This window comes from Ctenocephalides felis, unplaced genomic scaffold (assembly GCF_003426905.1).
Source record: "Ctenocephalides felis isolate EL2017-DRISC unplaced genomic scaffold, ASM342690v1 CF-g0.4_SCAFFOLD_01886, whole genome shotgun sequence".
In the NCBI taxonomy this organism is placed as follows: Eukaryota; Metazoa; Arthropoda; class Insecta; order Siphonaptera; family Pulicidae; genus Ctenocephalides; species Ctenocephalides felis.
This window is the reverse complement of record NW_020538040.1, coordinates 129,141,387-129,166,853: the sequence shown is the minus strand read 5'-3', so window position 1 is coordinate 129,166,853 and position 25,467 is coordinate 129,141,387. Positions and strand designations below refer to the sequence as shown.

The 25,467-nt window shown below is 30.4% G+C and overlaps 1 protein-coding gene across 1 annotated transcript; it reads right to left on the bottom strand.

Moving 5' to 3' along the window:
- Positions 1-500: 500 nt before the first annotated feature.
- LOC113375886 (modular serine protease-like) lies at positions 501-24,452 on the bottom strand. The gene is made up of 13 exons (XM_026615834.1): positions 24,419-24,452; positions 20,836-20,941; positions 10,273-10,465; positions 7,963-8,124; positions 6,727-6,910; positions 4,831-4,937; positions 4,551-4,753; positions 4,159-4,371; positions 3,789-3,953; positions 3,505-3,658; positions 2,560-2,704; positions 2,041-2,200; positions 501-709 (listed from the first exon to the last, which is right to left on the bottom strand). Exons 2-13 carry the CDS (start codon positions 20,885-20,887, stop codon positions 501-503), a joined length of 1,947 nt encoding a protein of 648 aa, XP_026471619.1. The 5' UTR covers positions 20,888-20,941; positions 24,419-24,452.
- Between the last annotated feature and the right edge of the window lie 1,015 nt (positions 24,453-25,467).

Sequence of the window (25,467 nt, the reverse complement as noted above, 5' to 3'; positions counted from 1 at the left end):
TTGATTGACAAACCTAGGATATCAAGGTTTTATTTCATTTTTTTTACTCTGATGCGAACTCGCTAGAGTAAAAATGGTTATTACTAATAAAGGTTCTTTCAGATAAATGCCTCATTTGGACAAAAAAAATGCAGAAACGTCCGGAAAACGAGTAAAAATTCTTTTTCAAAATTATTTCTTTTAAATTATATTGAAAAGATATTGTATAATATTACTTGAAATAATACTTATATTGATTTAAAGATTATGCTTATACAACATAAAACGTTTATTTATTAATGAATAAATATTAAATAATTATTTGAGGGAAGAATTATATTATTATAACATAACCTTGATTCTATTAGCCTAGAATAGAACATTTTTCAACATCACTTTGCAGGACTTGAAAACCTGTATGTCAAAGTATGGAAACTCAATTAGAAGTAAATAAAAAATGTATTAAATAACAATAAAAATTGCGATACAACTAAGATAATTCAAATACAAAAAAACTAAAATCATTGTAATCCTAGGTTCGCTTTCTGCGACTTGAGCCAAGGTATATTTTTCTTAATACTAGTAAATGCAGTATACTTGTGAGAATTACAAGTACCATTAGAGTTTGGTCCTACAGAAACAATTCCTTTTAAAAAGTAGTAAAGTTTTCCTTTATCCTGAACCTGGAAACTAAGTCCGCCTCCACTATCGCCTCGACAAACACTTGAACCTGTAATAACAGCTCACTTGAAGTATTATATCTATTCACATATCCAAATTTGAATGAATGTTTCAAATACTGGTTATTCTTTTTGATTTAGATATCTCTTAGTATAAGGTTGTTCGGAAAGTCACTTCGTTTTTTTACCACCAGAATTTAACTATATTCTCTTGAACCTAAACTCTTTTGCTATAAAAACGGTAAAAATTCAGTTTAAGTTAAAATGAAATTGACCGATGTGTACAGAAATGACATGTTGATAGTACAACAGTGCCAAAATTTGTTTGCTGAATTTCGTTCCTGGTATTTTGATGTCCTAGATGCACCAAGTCCAAGAAGTACGGTTGAAGCTGATAAAGATGTGAAAAAAGCATTAGTTGATGCAAACCAGCGAATAACAATATATGAAATCCCATTGAGTTAAAATTTATCAAATTTAATAGTTCATGACCACTCAAAGGGTTTGGAATTTTTCTCGAAACTCAATTTATGGTTCTCATAGAAAGAAACGTGTGTCGTCGCACTGGCGTCCGCGATTCGCCTCTGAAAAGTCCTGAAAATTATGAGGTTTCGAAGCAAATTTTAACTAGGAATGTCAAAAAGAATGTACAAGCAATTGCCCATGAAACAAAAAAAAACTGCTCAAAACAGGTGCAAAGCTGAAATTTGCCAGAAAAAGGTGATGCAGTATGTTTGGTAAGATAGTTTATTTTTCAACTTTTCCAGAAAAACGAAATGGTTAATTTGGATGCTTTATGTCATCAACTGAATAAACTAAATGATAAACTTCAATAGAAAAGGTCAGAATTAACCCACAAGCAAGGTATAGTCCTGCATCAAGACGACGTAAGACCTCACATAAGTTTGGTCAATTGCCTAAAGCTTTTGAAGCTTGAATGGGACCCCATGACACATTCATCATATTCTCCAGACCTGCTCTCATCGGACCATTATTTGTTCCGGCCACTAAAAAAATTTTTAGGCGGTAAAACCTTTACCTGAAATCAGCATGTCAAAAAGCACTTTGATCAGTTTTTTGAAAATAATGACCAAGAAATTTATGCTCTGGAAATTATGCTAATATCAGAAACAAGACAAAAGATGATCGATCAAAATTGCCAATACATAATTTATTAAAGTAATTGAATATTGTACGAAAATTACGTGCCAAAATGTCTATAAAAAACGAAGTTACTTCCCGAACAACCCAATAATAGTTAACTGCATTTTTTAAAATAGTTTATATCAATTTTAATTTATAACATTGTTGGCAAAATCAAAATTGTAAAAAAAACATGAGTCAATATGACAGACATTGGAATGGAAATCTACGAGATTACCATTTAAATATCCTGCGCAAAATTTGTCATCGACAATAAAAGGTTGGAAGTCGTGTGGTGATTCCCTCAAGCAATCTTCCTTTGACACTTTTGGCAATGTTATCCATTGCAACCATTCGCTTGGTTCACCGTGCTCCTCAGTCAAGCCCCAACCAGCAACCTGATAGCATAGATGAGAGAAATTTTATTAAGAGAATGAATATAAAGTGATCATTATCTACAACTTGAAATATGGTATTGAATTGTGCAAGTTCTTCAAATATAAAAATAATACAAAGATCCCAAAATAAAATTCTCAGAGCCATTTTCGAGACAGAAGACCGGTCTGGGATGCGTAAAGGCATTTCCTTCGCTATACAAAAAAAAAAAAAAAAAAACACACACACACACATCCATTTTTTCTGAGGTATGCCAAAATGTTCAGAAACCTTCAAAACGTCGAGAAATGTAAAAATTTTCAATTCCGATTTTCGGCCCATTACAATAACTTACCCTACGGGAAGTTAATAATTTTCTCACCTTTCCCATATCACCGTCGGCAACTTCATAAGCGGATACATCCCAATCCATGCAGACAGGAGCAACGTACATACTAAACCTGATGGGTGTTTCAAGTTTTAAAATAGCTATGTCATGAGCATAATTCTGAAGCACGCCTTGATAACTGAAAAAATAAATAATCATCTTATATTATTATAAACCGAAAAATTTTCTGCAGTGCAGTGATTCCATAGGTGTCTGATTTTGACCGCAAAAACATGAAGTATTTTTTATTTGAAAAGATTAAGACTCAGGGTCATAGCTACCATCTGTTCCGATATAGATCCGTGTAATATTCATTTCATGCAAAAGGATTGACGTTCAAACAAGTCCACTCGCTATTCAAATCTACTTTAAAACATCTCTAAGAAAAATACTGTAAGATTATGGTGTCGGATAACAAATGAACGAGTCAATAAGTAAAGTATATTGTGACTACAATGGATATTGTTGCCTAAAAAAAGTTATAAATCCCTGATTACATCACCCCTACCCTCAATCCACGTACCACAAATTCATAGGGTCCAAGAAAACTGACATGCCTATCAATACTTGTGAATAAATTATAATTATTGAATAAATTTCAATAACAAGCAATTTAGGCTTTCAATCGTAATTATAATTCGCTACCAATACCCGTTTCTGGGAGTCGAATAAAGGTACTAAGGTGATCCCTCCAAATTAGGAAAGCGATGTTAAATATATACTACATAGAAGCATCGCCCCCATAGAAGGAATCTTTTAAACCAATATTTGTCACAATATTAACTTGTAACTAATTTAAGCTAAAATTACAATTTATCTTCATATTCAAAACTATTACTGGCTCTATCGACTAAAAAACTACTGATGCTATTTAAGTGGTCACTCAGAAAATAAGCAACATCTGCTGAGGCAAAAGTTTTTGCCAATTAATGATAATACCTTGAGTGTACAATTAATTGAGCGATTTCACTAAATTGTGCTTGCCGTTCATTGGCGTTATAGAATCGATTGATTTTGCCAACACCTACGGCATAATTTTCTTTTGAAAGTTGTGTCTCTCTTCCATCTTCAGTAATGTAGAAACAGTGAGCCGCTTAAAAGGAAATAAAATATGATTACACGTCTAAATCTACAAATACAATGACCGTATCAGACAATGAGCGTCTGCGAATACTTCATTTAATGCGGAATAATTATTTGTATACATGAATTTTTATATTTACCAGATAATATCGTAACTGCATTGATAATAGATCCACCACATATTTGTTTTTGTTCTAATTTATTTTCCTTCCAGTAAATAGCTGCATGCCACGGAAATTCACCAGTTTTGGAAACAAATCCATTAACAATATATGGTACTCCTTTTGGAATTGGTAAACCGCAGACTAAAAATATATTAACATATACTATAGTTCAAAATTAAATTCGCTAACATTTTATAAGACGAGACTACAATTTCAATAATACTTCCCGAATAAAAAATATCTATTTAAATATCCCTATTTGCGACTAGTTGTGATTAGAGAGACTTATGTTTTATTCTTTTGGCAATCGCTATCTTTACCAAATAATAGCGCAATATAGACTCACTTGGAACACAAGGATAAAAGTTTGCTATGTCAAAGTGTCCATTACTCAAGCAGGTCTTTTCAGTGTATGGTGCATTAACTTTATATCCATCTATACATTTCGTCTTTACGATTGTACCAGCTGGCACTACATTATTGGTGCAGTTGATTTTCCGCTCATTTAAATAGCATTCCAATTCATACGTTTCAGACCTATCATGCAGATTGCAGGACTCTGCAAAAAGGTAAAAAAAAATAATGTGTATACACAGTCAAAATAATAGAATTGATATACATGTAGGCATGGCATTTAGGTTTTGCATCAGTTGTTTTTCTGTGGCGTTATCATATCTCTATTGTTCGTTGATAGACCAATATTTGTGGTTTATACTATTTTTGTGAAGTTTATCTTACTTGTGCACTCCGGCAATGAATCCCAACCATTTTCATAGCATGTTGCCATACTTGCACCACCATTGACCAGTTCTCCGCGACAACGAAATTTAGCAACAGTATATAATGAAACTTTTTGATTTCTTGAAATTACTTGATCGGTTTTAGCATTCGTAGTAATAACGTTTGCCGTGTCTGGAACAGTGCATCCTCCGTTATCTCCACTAAAAATAATATACTTTTAAAATAATCGCAGTTTGGGTATTTTTTTTATATAAATATCTTAATGTATTAAACTCACCCAGAAGATGTAGGCCGAGCAGTAGTAGTTGACGTCGTTTGGTAAACTGGACGTGAACCTCCACAAATTCGCGGATCTTCATCTGACCCATCGTAACATTCTCTGATCTTATAAAGTGTTATTAATTTTACTGTATACGTATATTAGAGCTAATAAAATACAAAAATACGATTCAAAAATACAACATAATTTCCTGCGATTTCTTGTAGTAATTCTTTCCACAAAATAATATTAGGTTATTTTAATTCATTTTGAAGCCATTTTTCCTTGAAGTAGACAATCTCATTAATTTAAAAAAAGACAAAAAAGCGTTGCATTGACCAGGCAATATAAAAAAGCATAAACGTAGCATATAGTGGAGGGGACCCGTTAAAAAGTTCGTTTTCGAGCCCTTACAAAGGGTAAAAGTTTCTCTCGAAATAAAAAAATACATAAAATTGAGAGAAATATCGATTCATAATCAATATTTATCTGTCACTTTTTTCAGAATTTGAACAAAAGATTTAAATACAATAAACACACTCCTTGCCTTTTTGGCAAACTGATTGATTCATTATTATTTATAGCTGATGCTTACTTTCTTAAGTTGTACTAGTATTTCTTAAGTTTTTGCCTTAATGCACAACAGTGACTGGTTGCGCAGCCATTTCTGTTCCATCGTTTTTAAGTATATTGTTTTAAATAAAAATGTGTTTTATATTTGAAACTTCATTCAACTGGAATGGGCAAGTATAAAAACATGCAAATAAAACTGTGTGTAAAAATATTAAATGCTACCAGCAATAACGAGTTCCTTAACGGGTTGACTACCGACTACTCCGATCGGAGTGTTCAGCAATTCAGCATCCCGTAAAAACTTTAATTAAGGACGTATCGATTCGAAAATTTGATATAAAAATTATTAAAGTAACAATCGAAATATAATTTAGATTAATTATGACATAAATGAAAATGAAAAAAAAACGCTTTGTTATATTTCGCCTTTGGTTTTAAAAAACAGTTGTTACCCTCCCTTCCTTTTATGGTACATTTGATTTGACTATTGTCACTTGTGAAATAAAACACAGTTTGGAAAGGTATTAATAATTTTTGATGAAGCACGCTGAGCCCCATGGCATGCAAAAATCATAATATTTTTACACTCCTCACTCAGAAAGTTGCATTAATTTTTGCCTAAACACGTTTTTGGCCCTCATAACCCTGAAAAATTACAACTCTCAAAAACAATATTTTTACATTTCTCACATTCATTTTTTGTAAATTAAATTTAGTTGGTACAGAGTTTTCATAATTAATTTGATTAGAAGAATGAAAGTATCATTGATACGGCGGTAGCTATGCCCTTGAAAAAGGTTCGATGGAAACGATGGTTCTGAGATGTATTTTATTGCAAATGTTACTGACTATCAAATAGACCTATTTAAATGTTGTGAAATTGTTTAAAGGTATACGTTCTATTAATGGATCAATTCTGCCGCTCAACAGTCAATGTTATGGCAAGGCAATGTTACGCTTGCACTGTATTATACAAAAGCCAAAATGTCATGTATTTGCTGTGCATTTAGGCGTTTTACACATAAACTGCAAGGTCACTTGTTTGTTTTGAAACTATAATACATTGTTTTTTGCCATTTGTGCGGTTTCTAGGTAAGGTTTTCCATCCGACAACCCCGAGAAAAACGCATGACTGCACAGCACATGGGTTTTGACAATATTTAGAACGATTTAGTATGAAAAATTCTACATAACATAGCCTCCCATTACATTGGTCTGTTGTACAGCAGAATCGGTCCATTAGGATGAAAACATAGTTCTACGTAACATGGCCTTTCCATAACATTGATCTGTTGTACGGCAGAATCGGTCCATAAATGTATTTTATAATAATAAACTTACGCCATTGCATTTAGATTCCATTGATACACAAGCACCGTAATCACATCGGTAGACGTAAGGATAACACTGGGCTGAAGAACATTCTTCACTAGTTTCATCGGAAGCATCTGTACAATCGGGACTGCCATCGCATGTCATGGTTCGAGAAATGCATTGACCGTTTTTACATCTAAACTCACTGCGTCTGGAAACAAACACATGTTAATAAAAATTTTACAAAATTTCAGAAACTAACAAGCAACATCAAATAATTCTTAAGATAAAAGTCAACTACATGCAATTACAATATAATTAGTAGGCTTGCAACAAATAGTATATTCGGCAAAATACCAACGATTACCGAATATTCGGCAACTATTCGGCAGTTTTTCAGCGCTTACACTCGTTCGTTTTGATCAAATCACTATTCCAATTTATTATACTACATGTCGATTCAAGTTTTATGCCTGGGCTTCCAACGACTATTCGGTTACTCTTTGTCATTTGGAAAATTTGCCACTATTTATACTATTCGGCCGAATACTGAATAATTAAATAATCTTATGAATATTTAAGTAATCATTGTTATATAATTTTTTTATACATTAGAAAATTTAGCAATTAAAAAAATAAGAAATTTAGAACACGAGGATTAAAAATTTAATTTTGCATTCTGCATTTCAAATTTTTAACTAATGCTATTATTCTAACTTTGAAAACTAATTTTTCTGCATTTTTTGGGATCAATAAATACTTTTTTTGCATTCTTGATCAAAACCAAAAATCTATATTTTCCTGTTTGTCAAATTTCATGGATTATTATTATTTGATATATTTATGATTACTAATTCATCACAAAAGAGATAAATTCTTAACTGTATATATGCAAATAATTGAGCATAATCACTGATTGATTTTTTTGAAAATTATTAACATATAACATTTGAGACATATTCATTGTAACATACTGTTTGGTGAGTATTCAGAAGGACGTTTTTGAAGTGTTCATTTATAATCTCAAAAGTCGTTAACATTTAATTTATTATGTATGCGATCAAGAATTTATCTCCAATCAAAAGTTATCTAATCCTAAAGTCACATCGTAAGCTCTTTATCGCATAAAATCCAAACAATATTTCAACAATTTGTTATTCGGCCGAAAAGCATATTGCTATTCGGTATTCGGCCAAAAATCAAAAAAATGCCGAATACCAACTAGTAACCAAATATTTATTTCAAGCCTAATAATTAGCTCACTTGCATCCTGATGAAGGAGTGTTGACCACACCCGGAACATTGGCATTATTGCATTCGGGTAAAGTTTCGTCCGAACCATCTGCACAGTCCTGCACCCCATTGCAGCGCACATCGTTCCTCACACATGCACCATAAGCGCATCGATGGGCATAACTTGGACAACTGAAATAACAGAAACAATTTTTTACAAACTTACGTAGAAGAAGCAAATTATATCTAATATATTTCCTAGTAATAACATCGGAACAAACTAACTGTGCGTTTGCAGCCCTGCATTAATATCAACTATACTTCTCGAACCTAAGGTATTAAAGTATGCAGTTAATACAGCTTCCATTATTCATTTGATATCTGAGAAACCAGCATTTACTATTTTTTGGCAGTATTGGCTGGCTGAAACCAATAATTTGTACTTTAATAGACAATCATATGTACAAGTTATTTCTTAAGAAAACTGAAAATGATCACAAGGTGTATGAAAATTTGTTGCAACAAAATTGATTTGAAACAATGTGCTTGTTTTCCATTAAAGTTTGCATATAAAAAGCAAAAAGTAAAAATATTTATAATTTTATGTCTTTTGTCGTTTTTTCATTCTTCTAATAATTACAGTGCACACAAATGTTTAAAAGTAATTAATTGTCTACAAAGTGATAACGGCAACGGCAGCATCAAGGTGTAATCATCGCCTTAACATTGGTCTTTTGAACCGGATAGTTATCATTTGGACTGTTATAATTACTTGAAACGGTACATGGTTTCATAGTAAGCATCATTTGATGATATAAAATTATAAAAAGGATGAGTATTTACTTAAGCTATGGAAAAATTATCTAATCTGCACGTCCTGTACTCACTTAAAGTAAATAATTCAATAATCGTAAGATAATTAATAACGAATTCTTAACAATATTTATTTATACTAAAATTTTAAGAATGTGCAGGAATGAAGTATGTTTGTAACTAAAAATTAAATTTGAATAAGTTTGCTTATATTTCAACCACAATTCCATTACACAATATTGATAAAAATGCTATAAATACAAAATCGTAAAAACTATGTTTATCACTCAAATATTTAATCTCGTTTTATGTCAAAAAGTCACATTTGAAGTGTTATAAAAAATATCTTTCGTCATATTTATTAAATAAACATGTATAATTATGTTAGGAAATATTCAACAATGAATTCTCAGAAATGTCGATAACTTCTCGCTAATATTTAAATTTTGTTTCAATATTTTAAAAATAATAATTATTATCAAATTATCCAATCAAAGTTAGATACCTCATACAATACCCCAGAGCATAGAATGTAGGTACTGTAGTGAAAAAAGAAGAAGTTTTTTACTTAAATTTTTAACTTTCCATAGGGTAAGTTATAGTAATCGCAAAAAAATCGAAAATGAAAATTTTTGCATATCTTCACGTTTGGAAGGTTTCTGAACATTTTGACATACCTTAGAAAAAAATGGATGTATGTGTGCATGTTTGGATTCAATATTTCGTCCACGATTTCGGGCGCACATATCAACCGATTTGAATGATTCAAAAAACATTCGATTCCTATTGATGAGAAGACGTGCTGATTAGTTTTTGGTAGAGACAGGTCCATCCGTTTGGAAGATACGGAACAAAAAGGACAAAAACGGTAATTCAATTTTTGAGAGAACGGAGTACCCGATTGGAATGATTCCAAAACATGTTACTTGTATTAACGAAATGATCATGAGACTTATGTACGTCAAATTATCTGATACTTGATAAAAATTTAAAAAATGAGTACTAATTTTGTTATAATTTTGTTGGGTTCCAAACCAAGATCGTCAATTTTTAAAGTTTGCTTATACGGTTCAAGCAAATTTCAAAATTTTCAGAATTTTTTTTTCAACGTTTTTACAAACACAGTTTCATATTTTAAATATGAATTTCAAATTTACAAGCCAGTTTAAAAATGTAAATATTTCAAATAATAATTTCAAATTCCAATCGTAAGAAATAAATATTCTCAGACGGATTTATTTGAATGTGTTTTATTTAAATCATTCAAATTGGTTGAACCTTATTCGCAAAATCGTCGACGATAAGTTGTATCAGCACACACACACACACACACACACACACACACACACACACACACACACACACACACACACACACATACACATACATCCATTTTTTCTGAAGTATACCAAAATATTCTTTGAAACGTAAAGATATATAAAAAAATTCATTTTCAATTTTTTTGCGATTAGTATAACCTACCCTACGGGAAATTAAAAAATCAAAAAGATTTTATTTATTATTTACCGTATGTTGCTGCAAACTGCTGCCGTTTCATCAGCCCGATTTCTGCAATTAATTCTTCCGTCACAAACCTCGTAGTTGTCTATACATTGATTGCTGCCTCCCCCGCAAGGCCACCTATTGAGCGGACAGGGTTCTTGTCTTCGTAGTCGTGATAAGGTTCCGTTTGAAATTTCATCGACCAATGAAAGGGACTCTATAAAGAGATAGATGTATTACTGAATTAGCAATTATACTGTGGCAATCAAAACCAACTACATCAAAACTAATAACACATATTAAATAAACAACTATTTATGTTCAGTAAAATTTTCAGCTTATTCATCATTGTAGAACAGTTTTTCATGCTATTTTTCGAAAGTTTATCACCTGTTTTTTATCTCATAACCAAGGAATATAATATCCACTATTTTAATTAAATTGCAACATTTGTTAACGCCTTACTCAACTCTGGTCCAAAGAAATAATAAGTACATTTTATTACTTTCATACAGGATATCAATAATAAACCCTTATCCTTTATTATAAGAAATATAAAATAATCCTTCATATTGTTATGCATCCTGTCCCTAAATCTATCATCATACCACAAATCCATTTTACTAAGAATCTCTAATCACCTGTTCCAGATTCAATTCCACGTACCATGGAATCACCGGTTAATATCTGATTGGTGAAAAATGTAATGGGATGTCGCTTGAACCCACAAAAACGAACCAATCAGAAAAATAATATAAAATTGTAAAATCTTTGTAATTCAGTAATATCTAAAATATCATCTAACAAACATCAGTATTAACTCAAACATCATCTAAGTAACAAGTATTAATTCAAATTTCAACTAAGCAACAAGTATTTTTTCACCTGTATAACATATAATCTATAAATTTTAACATCGTGTTATTTCATTTAAATATACAACAATTGAACTACTTATCATCTTTTCATCGGTCTGATATAACCATTATCTGTATATATCTGGTCTTTCGAAAATATAAACAAAGTGTAATTTATAAAAGAGTTCGGCAGCATCTCGGCGGATCACGAACTTCTATGCATTTTTGTAATCTATCTTGTCACAACAAAATTCAAGGAGTAGATTTTGGAGAATTTTGCCCCGCTTTGAAAAAAATACTTGTTGGCAAAATTTCACCAGTATCACTCTGTTAATAACTTATTTCATAAATTAGTAATATTTTTTTAAATGTCTCAATTATATGTAAAATAGATTTTATTTTATATGATCATATTTCAAACTACAGAACGAATTAATTTTATTTTCATGTATTTGCATGGAAAAACGCGTTTGGCATAGCAAACTTTTTGCATAACAAACTTTCTCCCAGAACGAACTAAGTACGTAATGCGTGGTATCACTGTACTTAAAAATTGTATTCAAGTATCGTAAACCGTGCTCAAAAACATTTGTTACCGTGGCCGTTTATCTCCTGACTGCGACGTCGCCCAATTAAATGCGATCACTGATTACACATCATTTTACCTCTACTTTAAAATAGTATTGTTAAAAAATGCTAAATTTTACTTGTTTTTGAGATAACGATGGTAGACCTTAATTTGAGAAACATCCATAGTTTTTTTCTTATTTCAGTCAAAGTAATTCGCAATATCAAACCTGTCGTCATAGGTTTCAGCGCTTGCACAACAATTGGACATTCTGAAAGTTACTGTATTTGTGAAGGTTTGTCCATAAAATCTGCATTTTCAAGCTGAAGTATGAAATACTTTATTTCACTCTGAGAGTTCATAATTCCTTGAAACATAATTTTTATCATCAACTAACATAGGAATAATAATTTTCACCATTGTGGCTATCTTCAAGACTTCAAGATTCAAAACTTTTTAACTTCTGGCTTTGTTGTTTTGATTTGAACCCCCCCCCCCACTGAACCATTCCAGATTTGCATTCGAAATACATTTCAAAATGATTTCTCGTTGAGTAATTATCGCATCCCTAGTTGTAAACGCAGTCTTTGTATGAAGTTTAGGACTATATTCTTTGTTCATATTAGTTGAGTATCCTGTGAGAATACATTTCACAAATTTCTTATCCAATTTCATATGCACCACGACAGTGCTACTTGATATCCTAATATGACTGACTAGTTTTGTACCAGCTCATAGTTCATATGGCGTTCTATTATCCAACGCAGCAGCTACTGTTCGATTGGTTACCGTATTCGTGGGCCACCTCTAGCAACTAGAGATGGGTAACCCACTCCGGAGTTATCACTCTGATACAACTCCTCCCTCGGAGTGAATTCGAGTGGAATTGTTTCAGAGGTTTTGTCATATCCGACTTCCCTAAACTGGTACTAAATCTTTTAACATGTGCAGATACTTGCTTGAGATTTTTTACTAATAAAATGATTTGGATCAAAAGAAGTGGTCTTTTTCTCGTCGCACAGCCAGTTTTAGGATTTTCCAGGTATATAATGTCTCAAAATAATGCTATTTTGTATTCTATATTCTGTATACGATAATGTTTCTTCGTAAATGAACTCTTTCAATGGTATACAACCAGCTAAAAAATATTTGCTACCTAATGTATAACTAATTCTCGAAAGGGAAATAATATTTTGAGAAAAATATTATGCACAAAGATTTATTCTTATTTCATATATAAGGTTCACTGCCTTATTTTCATAAAAAATAAACATATCCAAAGAAATCTATATTTTGTCTTCAAAAATATATATTTTCTCTATCTAAAAAACAATATTAAGAGCTAACACTTTCCGAAAATTGTTTTTTATCAATTTGGAACCATTTAAGCCCTTGGGAGCAAAGAAATTCGAAAATGTCCATATTTAGGAACACCCTAATATATATATATATATATATATATATATATATATATATATATATATACTACATCTTTACTTTCTTTAATGAACCTAATTATGTAGGGATAATAATTTTAATCCTATAACAATGATAACGATTTGAATGGTTTAATCAGCGTGTGTTAAGTTGATCCAATTAATCTCCACAATAACACGATTCGGACTCTATTATTCCCACCAGCCTTTTTAGATGTGCGGGGAGGTTGTCATGGTTAAGTTACAATCTCGTTATTGATACGATTTCCCCTCTGTCTCCATCTGCATTTTTCCAAAACGACGATTTTCTCTTCTCTTTGGAGTTGATTACCTTGTAATATCGTTCATTCGTTTACGACAAACCATTCCTTACTTCTTGTCATTCGTCAAGTATTTTTTGTTTAAAATTAATCATATAGTCATTCACTGTGGCTAGATAGATCATTGTTCCATGTTACGTATCCCAATTTGCTATTGTGTCCCGCTTCTTCGTTACCTCTAATACCAGACAACCCTAAATAATTATCACGTCTCCTAACTTTGATATATTGATAAGGTAGTTGAAAGTCATTTTTTGATAAACAGTTTCTACACTTATACACTGAAAAAATTAATAGTTCAGTCAGTTCATAGCTGAATATCACTGATTACTATGTTTTAACAAATGCTTTAATGTCCTTACACAAATTCTTTTTAAACCGACTAATTGCACTGTAGATTGTATTTTAACGCTTGAATTACTTGCTACTAATTCTTTTTGAAACAAGTCTAGGCGTTTTAAAGAGATAGGAGGTTTATTAGAAAATTGAATGTTTGGCGATATGACTAAAAAATTCATTCGGAGGTCATTATCAACGGTAACTGCGTCATTTCCGATGTATTACTGATAATTTGCATCTTCCGGTAGAACACTTTAATATCGTTCAAACTTAAATTGCTTTCATCAGATCAGATTCGGAAATTGAATTTTTAACATCACTATATTAACTATGTTCAGTACTTTCTAACATGATATATTTATTTTAAAAATAAATCTCGCACTCAAACGGTTAAAATATTTACCCTGTTTTGATTACGGACAGTAACGTTTAGTGATTTAGTCTATGACATTAATCAGACAGAAATAAACCAGCATTTCATCAAACGCCTCCTCGACCAACATTACGATAATTTAAAAAATAGGAACTAAAATCAAACTCTCATCACGAATCATTTAAAAAATCATAATCATAACTTTAATTATGTTTTTATTAATAAAAGCATTTGCTTTGAGTTTAAAAGAGTGAGTGAGATTCCAATCGGAGCATTTGATTTGATGTAATAAATTTCCAAGTTAATTTTTAAATCGACTTCCTTAAAAGTCGAGCAGAGTCTACCATCATAGTGTTTCGGTTGGACCAAACAGTACTACTCCAATTCTTAGAAGCAACTATAATCGAAACAAAGGATCGAACTGGGAACCGCATTAGATTTTCAATCTAACGCTTTCTCTAGCAATTATAAATCAGAGATCAATCCAGGAATCTTCAGGTCTTCAGTCCAACGCTCTTCCATCGGACCCACTTGCTCGTGTATGACAATCATTGTTGTGTTCTTGCCCTGCCATATAGTAGTATGTAAATTATTAAAAACAACTTATGCGAAAAACAGATAACTTTCGGTTTACGGTTATCACTACAGTCTACAACACAGTACCTTTTCAATAAATGACAGCGATTAATGGCGGAACCAAAAATTAAACCAGGAACTTCTTTAAGATCTTCAGTCTAACAATCTCCCAGTAGAGCCACTTTGATTACGTCCGTGACTATCATTGCAGTGTTTTGGATGGAACAAATAGTACCATTTCAATTATTTAAAAACAATTTCGCCAAAACAGGGATCAAGCAGATTGTTAGTGATATGTTATCTCAAATATGCTATTTCAGGTCTATCTTTACTATTACAGTGTTTTAGCTTTACTAAACAGTACCATTGGGATTTATAAAAATCAAACAATGCCGTAACCGTGTATCAAACTAAAAATTTAGATCTGCAGTAAAACGCTCTCCCTACTACGTTCTTTCGGCAGGTCATATGGCGAAATTTTATGTTGCAGCAGAAATCAGAGACCGAATCAAGATCATCAAGATCACTAGTCTTTCTCTGTCAACTGAGTCATTTCGGTACATTGATTACTGTCATTACAGCATTGGGGGCGTCTATTAATCACGTGATCGAGTGTTTAGAGATTATTGGACCTCCCCTCTCCCTTAGTGATACGTCGTGGTATTTAATATTACACCCCCCCTCCCCTTCCTCACCAAACATCACGTGTAGTTACGTAAAATTTTTCAAATTAACGAAATTCGAATATCAAAAGTTTAGGTAAAAATTGAATATACGTGATATCTTACTAGACTTCTCCTTCTTGCACCTGATGTTTTGTGATTTTTTGCTAAAAGACCTCCCCTCCCCATAAAAGTCTCACGTGATTAATGGACGCCCCCATTTTGGTTCAGGTTTATCCATACTTTCCACTTTTAGATCTTCAGTCTAACTCTGTGTGCTACGGTTATGGCAAAATTATCATTCTAATAGGTAAAAACAACTAAACCTGAACCTAGGGACCTTTAGATCTTCAGTCTAATGTTCTTACAACTAAATTAGTTTGGCAATAATTACTTTGGCTTTACCAATCATTATCATTCCAGTTATTAAAAGCCACTAATGCTTAAACCTGGGATAGAATAAGAAACATTTGGTTGTACCAAACAGTACCATCCCAATCCTGAAAGCAATTAATGCCAAAAACAAGGGATCGATCTAGCTAGAATTCCATGCTTCAATTATTTTGTAACGCTCTCTCAACTGAGCTATTTTGGCACGTCTATCGCTACTTGTTTGGGTTTTACCAAAGAGTGCGATCCAATAATTAAAACTATTGACGTCGAAACTACCTATACAAATATTCAGCTAAAATATTTCAAAATTGGGACAATGTGGTACATTTTTATTTGAGATCTTACAAATCAGACAGGGCCGGGCCTGCCTTGCATGCGATGCATGCAAAAAATGAGGGTGCAAGCCTTAGGGGGCGCCAAAACGACTTTGGAAAATTAAATTTATAATATAATATTTATATTTTTTATATAAAATCTAGAATTATTTATTTAAAATCTAGAATACTTAATAAATTATAATAAATAATTTAACTTAACTAGGGATACGAAGACACAAAAAGCATATTTATTTTGCAATGTGATATCAGTAGAAACAATTAATCGATTAATAATTCTGCAAATTAGTAAATAACAGCTCTGTTTATTGCTTAATCTACTTATTCAATTTTTTCTTTGTTTGAAGTTACCGTGGAATCGAAAAAGAAATTATCTAGTGTTCAATTCCATAAGCGCAAACCTGCGAAAGATTAAATTAATTGTTGGGCATTATTGACGAAAAATTGCGAGCTGATTTAGTTGAATCGGAACTTGTTAAAAAATATAAACAAATTATAAAAAATGGGAAGTCAGTGCTTAGAAAATGACTTGTTTATTCCGAGAAATTAAATTGTAACTTTTGCTTTTGTTGCAAATGTTTCGCATCTGTTGAACTTTGAATGTTGAAGACATGCGTGGAACAAATATGAAAAATGGAAGCAAAATTTACTTTGTTACGAAAATCTTAAGGCTTGTTTTATACCTAGTGGTGTCCATACTCTAAATTTAATAATTTATTAACTGTACAGAAATAATACATATCAAATATAATAATTTTTTTTTAATATTGTTCAAGAAATGTGTAATTTCTTTGCATTTTTTACTGATTTTTGAACAATACTTCTAAAATACGTTAAAAATTTAACTTTAAAACAACAAGCTGATACTCTGAATATGACGGCTCTTACGATATCAATAAGGAGAAGTTTACGACGCAATTTGGGATATTGTAAATGATGAAAAATTAAATTAAATTAAAATTTAAAAAATCCAACATGAAATACGAGTGTTATGTTTGAAAATTAAATGCTAGTTTTTTTAAATATTAATATTGCATTAACGTTAAAAATAATTGAAAATTTCAAAATACTTGATTATAATCACCCCCGAATCGTCTCGATTTTCTAAATAAATTTAAAATCAATATATTTTATACGCTTTTAGATTATATATAATTTTTTGTGCACTAAATCCAGAATAATTAAAAATTAATTTATTTATTTCACTTAATATTTTTGTTAAATTAATGTTATAGAATTTAAGAAATGCATTTCGGAAATAGTATTTATTATTTTGATATCAAGAACTTTTTATATCTTTAGAAAAAAGTTGCATGCGGGCGCTAAGGACCCCAGAATCGGCCCTGAAATCAGGTCTTTATATTTTTGAGCATTCTTTCAGTTAGATGTTGCTAGGGGCAGTAATCAACACAATATTTTCATTAGATTATTGATATAATGATATAATTCATGAAAAATAAAGTCAAAGCAGAGGTGTATATAACATACAAGACTTTTAATTTTATACAAGAACACTTAATATATCGTTAACATTTACATATCCGAAACATTAATTAATTCGGATAGAATCGACAAAAAGTAGTTAGATTGGAGTATTTAATGAGCTGTTATATATTGTCAAAAATCCCCAGTTTCAGACTCGGTTTAAAAACAATTCGCTGCCGATCACATCATATGATGATGTCTGCTATATATACATGCACAAACGTATATCCGCGTATAAAATTGAGATAAAATTAACAATATTATAAAACATTTTCTAACGTTTGGGAATACTAGTTTACTTTTTTTTGAGGCACCTATGAAATATCGTAGTCAAAGTAAACATATCGTGCAATTTACTAAAAGCCAAAACGGAAATGAAATCTCTTATAAGCAGGACAAGATGAATTGCGATATTATAATTATTATATTTGAACACTGTCATTAATTTAAACATTATATAATTTTATTGGAAAAAAATTGATTTCTATTATTTTAATTTTGGTGCATCTTTATAGGGTTTATACTTTGTATATACTACGTAATAGAATTGTTTTTACAGTTGAAATAGTGCATAATCTGAATGTTTGAACATTTTGATAGATTTTATAAGCAATTGCATTTGTAAATCATTTTATTAAAACGACCAGGATTGAAACAAATAGTAAATAACATTTAAACTATAAAAACAAATACAAAAAGCTATTTAGGTTCTTGATGTCACTACAAAATTCAACCTTTAGCCCAACAGCTAATCCCAGAGTTAAATTCATTTGCAAATCATAAATTTCTTGTATAATGGTACGAAAAAATGAATTTTTTTTCAATGTTCAAAATTCAATAAAAAAGCATAATATTGCATTATAAAGCAACTGCAATCTAATTGTGCATGATTATTTTATAGTAATTTTTAACTTTCCCTCGTAATATCTGATAATTTGTTATGCATATGCCAAATGATTATTTTTGACCGCCATTTGACATTTTTTTTTAACTTTTTTTTCTGGATCTCCAAAACCACAAGACCTGTTTTAACCAATTCTACATTTTGTTCTCTCAAAAACTGAATTGCCATTTGTTGCACATTTTGCCTCGTATCTTCGAAACGGCTAAACCTGTCATTGCCAAAAACTAATCAGCACGTCTCCCTGTCAATAGAAATCGAATTTTTTTTTGAATAATTTAAATCGGTTGATCCGTGCTCTCAAAATTGTCGACACAAATTTGTATCCGTATATGCATACACTTACACCATCATCAATTTTTTTGAAGGCATGTCAAAATGTTCAGAAACCTCATTTCATTTTTTTGCGATTTCTATAACTTACCCTACGGGATGTGAATAAAACTAGTGGGGTGGGTGGCATCGTGCCTTAAGGCAAATTGCTGGAACTTCCCGTACCGTAACGAAATGTTCGAGGAATATTGAATGTTTTCAAATAGATTATTATAAATACTGTAATATTGTCTAATATTTATAAGAATTGCAGAGTTGAAATTATTTGTTTAAAGTATATTAGAACTATAGTCAGAATTAAAAATAAAATCTGAATTATTTTCGATATGCAAAAAATTAAAAAAAAAAAATTGGAACAAAATTTTTTTTTTCAAAATCAATTATTTTGTTAAGACAAGCAGAAAGTTCTTTGAATCAATTGAATCGGACGCTTAGTTCTCTCAAAAACTGCCATTTTTTGTACATTTAGCTCTGTATCTCCGAAATGGCTGGGCCTGCCTTTGCGAAAAACTAATAACCCCTTCTCCCAATCATTACTAATTGAATGTTTTTTAGCTCATTCAAGTCGGATGCTCCGTTCTCTCAAAAACTCGATTTCTATTTTCTGCACTCTTTGCTCCTTATCTTCGTAACTGCTGGACCTGCCTTTGCCAAAAACTAATAACCCCTTCTCCCAATCATTACTAATCTCCTTATCAATAGGAATCGAATGTTTTTTAAACCATTCAAATCGGTTGATCCGTACGCCCGAAAACGTGGGCGAAAATTTGTATCCATACATACATACACACACACGCACACACACATACATTTTTTCTGAAGTATGCCAAAATGTTCAGAAACTTTCAAAACGTCGAGAAATGTAAAAATTTTCAATTCCGATTTTCGGCCCATTACAATAACTTACCCTACCGGAAGTTAATAACGCTCAAAGACGTAGCAGAAACTTTGATCCAAAAATACATACATACTTGTACACCGAAACAAAAACATATCCATTTTCCCACACGCTTACCAAAATAACTAGCAATGACGCATGAGTTTTTATTGAAGTAAAACTCTTTAGGCGCGACTAGGGTGTAAATCTGTACAAATGCAACGGAAGACCGTTACGCTCAAGTCGAGCCAATGATTAGTCATTCGCTCTCGATGAGATCATTTCTGTACGAGTCGATTATGATTGGTCATTGTGTCGCGTGAGTGTGATTGCTTTGATTATATAGTGAACATAATAAAACAAATAAAAAATCTGTGCCGTATAAGAAACGTAAGTTTATTGACATAATTTGTATTATTCGTGGTTACTAAATATTTTTTTTAACTACATTATAGTTTTATATGCAAGACACAAACTACAGCTGTTCAAAGAATAGTACTGTATGACTAGCGAAATGAATGAGTCAATGAAACAGTCAATGAATGTATGTTAATTTTAATTACATCGCAAGTGAAACAACCGTTGTCGTTCAAATGTCAAAGCTTACAATTTTATTTTACTGATTCTGAACATAAAGTATTTCAAAGTTGCATATGTTTATAAATAATTATAAATGATGAAGAATAAATTGATATTAAGATTTACTTCATTTCTCTAATGCAATTTATTTAAGATTCAAGTTCTAAATGCTAATTAAAATGACAAACCAATCATGTCGTTTTTAAAGTATGACTTTAATTACATTATTGTTTTCAAATGTAAATATAAATATTTTAAATGCTATTATAAATACATGATTTATAATTTTTACTATATAAATATGTATAATGGTTGACATTAAAAAATGTGTGCATCCTCGTGCACCATATTACAAAGAAAAACTATTCGAAGTTGTTGTACGAATACGATAGCAAAAAAGTTTTACTTCAATCACGTATGAACCTTACGCGCACTCTTTTTTCAAATATTTGCTATAGTTAACATATATTAAGATAGTATGCAAGTAAATACAATGTTAGTTTATATAGATAATAAGAGTAATATAATAATAGATAAGTATTAAGTTATTTACCAGCGTAATGTTTGAATGTGGCGATCAGCAATGTTATCCAAATGTAATTCATTCTTCATAGCACAGTTCAAATAAAAATGTTCGATTCGATATCCAGCACCAGACACTTTTTTGTAAAAAAGATCACATTTTATAGTTATACAGTTATATATATATATATATATATATATATATATATATATATATACGTGTGTGTGTAAAATATTTAAAGCCGTTATAATAATCAAAGAATTTGTGAAAACCTTTACCATATGTTTCGAATATAATTTGATAACTACAGTTACAGAAAATAAATACTGATATGACTAAATACATAACTTTTTTAGTTTTAAATTACTAATGAAGTCTACTGAAGATGACAATCAAAACGTACGGCAATTTATAATTTTTGATCAGATATGAAGCTATTTGTTTTTCTGTTTAATTAAAATTTTTGTTCCAATGAAACTGATAAAACAAATGGCATTAAATTGCCACTTTCGACATATATTTTATGTCACCTTGGGTGAACTATAATTTAAACAAAAAAACGAAAAAATATGGCTCCTTTTTTCTGTTTATTGTTGCACTGTGCAGATTGCATAAAATCATATGTCGAATAAGTCATTCTGAATCGCATAAGACCAGAATTGTGTTTGTTAACATTTTCTCAAAAACGGCGTGACCAATCTTTATTAAAAACTGATTATAGCGCGATCGCCAACTGCAGTTGAAACGTAAAGATATATGAAAATTTTCATTTTCGATTTATCAAAAAATTTTATCGAAAATTTAGATATCATGATATCTTGCAAACGGTTTTTAATTTCCCGTAGGGCAAGTTATAGTAATCGCAAAAAAAAATCGAAAATGAAAATTTTTATATATCTTTACGTTTCAGAGGTTTCTGAATATTTTGGCATACCTTAGAAAAGATGGATGTATGTGTGTGTGTATATCGCATTGATAAAAAAAGTAAAAAAAATGCCATCTGGCGGTCAAAAATGATAATTGGACATATGCACATCAAATTATCAGATATTTTATAGAGATTTTACCAATAAGTATAAATTTTGTTTACATTCCTATGGGTTCCGTACCAATGTTTATCCGTTAGACGCCAGCGCGGCGCTTACGCGCTTCGATGTTTTGTCTCTATGCAGTTAAAGCACGATTGCTTTGAAAAAAGTTCACAATTTCCAAAATATTTCAAAATAAATTTTTCTTCAGTTTTTTTTTAAAGTAATTTATAGTTTCTCAAAAATTTTTTTTTTTTCAGAGTAATTTTTTTTTCAAAAATGTTAATCTTTTTTTTAAAAAAAAATTTTTTTTGGTACAGGAAGTTCCAGCAATTTGCCTTAAGTCACAATGCCATGCGCCCCACTAGTTAATTTTTCAAAATTGGTTCAGAATTTTTTGAGAAAACGTGAACAAATGATTTTGCACTTTTGTACTAAATATATAAAAACGGCTTGGCCCTTGCAAAACATAAACGATACGAGTCCAAATCGAAATTTAACGAATGGGTTTTATATTTTTAAAATTGATTGAGGACATTGACGAAAGATCAAATTTTGGCTAACATACATAGTAGATACTCAAACACATACATACACTCACACATATTTTTTTTAATTTTAGCGCCAAACAGTTCAGAATGACTTGAAATGTCGAGAAAATATGAAATTAGAAAAATCGGATTTTCTGGCGATAGCAGACTTTTTTGGTAAGTTTATAAATATATTTATGATACGCATATATATATATATATATATATATATATATATAATAATAATATAATATAATATAATATATATATATATATATATATATATATATATTAGGGTGGTCCTTAAAAGGGTCATTTTCGAATTTCCTTGCTCCCAGGGGCTCAAATGGTTCCAAATAGATAAAAAACAATTCTCTGAAAGTTTTAGCTCTTAATATTAACGTTTAGATAGAGCGCAATTCAATCAAAGTTTGTATGGGAAGAGCATGAAAAAAATTTTGAAAATTAAAAAAAAATGTTTTAGGTATAACTTAGCGAAAAATAAATGAGTTTTATTCATTTATTTGTTCGCTAAATTACATCTAAAAAACATTTTTAAAATTTTTGAAAATTTTTCCATTCTATTTCTATACAAAACTTTGATTGAATTGCGCTCTATCTAAATGTTAATATTAAGAGCTAAAATTCTCAGAGAATTGTTTTTTATCTATTTGGAACCATTTGAGCCCCTGGGAGCAAGGAAATTCGAAAATGACCCTTTTAAGGACCACCCTAATATATATATATTATGCATCCATCCAGACATTAAAAATAGAAATAAAACTAAATTAAATTTCTTGAAATATTTTTTGTCTTTTGAGTCTAAATAATTTGTGTCCTAGATTTTCTATACTTTATTAAATTAATTTTTATACTATTTAATATTTATGTTGCCACCTCTACATAATACGAATAGTTTTTTGGTTTTTGTGCTTACACTAATTTTACCTCGCACTTTATTTTTTTACTTTATATAATTTTTGTACTGTAGTTTATGATAAATGTAATATATGTTTGTATTATTTCTCAGCTCATTTTTGTATATTTGTCCACTGAAGAAGAGTTAAATTACGACTCGAAACGTAAGAATGTCTATTCTAATTATTTTAGAAACGTAATCTGTGGGCCAATTCTGCCGGGAAATAGATCAATATTATACCAAGGCTTTGTTGCGCTGCGTTTTCCATATAAAATGGTACTAAAAACTGTCAAAATATTATGTAGAAGTAAAACGCCTGTTTGCCCAGCAAATACATAGCATTTGGACAGCTTTTAGTACCATTTTATATGAAAAACGCAGCGTATTATACCCTTGGGATAAGATTACTGTAGAATTGGCCGGTTAGTTTTCTATCTATTTTGAAGTCTGGGTGGATACTTGTTCAAAAAGTATTTTGTTTAATCGACAGAGTTATCACCAACTAAAAAAATTCTTATACACACACACACATATATATATATATTTTGTAGAGTTTCGAACAAGAATCCAAAAATAATACAAAATAAAAAACAAGAAAAGTTTTTAAAAAAACAATTTCTTTATTTAATTATTTGTTTATTGTCGACGTTTCGGAACTAGGTACGTTCCATCTTCAGGACATCTGTCAAGAAACATGATCTTGATGAAGATTTTAGCAAACAATATGTTTAGGAAAAGAAAATAGATTTTTCTTAAATAATGAATTAAATTGTAAAAAATATAATAATGTACAGAAATATGATAATATGTTCAAAATAAAAATGATAAAAATAAATGAGTGGATTATTATGATAATCATAATATGATATTATGATAAATTTCTTGTTTTTTATTTTGTATTATTTTTGGATTCTTGTTCGAAACTCTACAAAATATACACAAATCCAAGACTCTACCATTCATATATATATATATATATATATATATATATATATATTCAATATTTACATATAATATTTATATATGCAAGTATATTTATATATGTATACACATAAACGCGCATCATAAGCAACACATACACAAGTACACACTAATATATTTATTTATTTATTTTAACAATATCGAATAAACCACACATAATATCAAGTTCTATTTATCCAAATGCATTTGTCGTTAGAAGTTCAAGTAATCCGATCACAAATTTCTAAGAGAACCACGTCGAACTTGTTCGCGCATCACGACGGAACTGACACTGACCCCGTCGGACAACAAATCTGTGGCCTTCTTTCGTATAAACAAAAAATAATAAGACGTTATCGCACCGATTGCGCGTTCTCCTCTAAATGTAGGAACGAGAATAGTAAACTCTAATAGAATACAAAAGATAAAATAGAATTATATTATATAATATATATATACTAGCTGACCCGACAGACGTTGTTCTGTACCTACGTCTAAAATTTTTCAATATTTTATACTAATATTTACTGCTTAGTTAAAAATGATAATTACTGTTTTTTGAACTACTATTTACACCAATATATGAGTGATGTTGAATGTAGAACTGTTTCAAATAAAATGATTGTTCTCAATTCCCACAGTTAACACTTTAGTTATTCATTTAACAAATATTAAAAAATGTTCAATAAAATTGTATATTAAAAATTATACACTGCAATTTATAGAATAAATATATTCCCAATAGCTCAATTTATTTTATTGCATTTAAGGGTTATATAGTATTTTTAGTCATACCTGTAGATGTGGATGTATAAATGAATGATTTTTTGTTTATTCACGACTAAAACATTGATTTTCCAAATTTATACACTAAAAATGATCGTCTGCCTTTGTGATTTATGGTCATAGCATAAGATACACGTGTTGAAAATTGAAATCTTTTAAAAAGTACAACAAATTCAGAAAGAATTAATATATAGCATTCGCGGCAAAGGTGCAATATCACCTTTTATTTTTCTACCCAAAATAATTGCTATAATAATGTTGCCTATAATTTTTATAATTTCGTACCATATTTTAACTTTTAGTAATTTTACATTTTTTTCTCCAATAAATCAATATACATTATTGCTTAAGTTTATATTTGAAGTGATTTAATTTGTCAAATCCTGTTCACATGTGCTCTATTCAACTTACGATCAACAAAATTATTGCTCTGTGAATT

Coding starts and splice junctions, on each gene's coding strand:
- LOC113375886 (XM_026615834.1), bottom strand. CDS start 20,887: ATGAATTACATTTGGATAACATTGCTGATCGCCACATTCAAACATTAC. Junction 4,372..4,550: donor TTCATTGCCGGAGTGCACAA/GTAAGATAAACT, acceptor ACCTTTTTGCAG/AGTCCTGCAATCTGCATGAT. Junction 3,659..3,788: donor TGCAGTTACGATATTATCTG/GTAAATATAAAA, acceptor TTTCCTTTTAAG/CGGCTCACTGTTTCTACATT.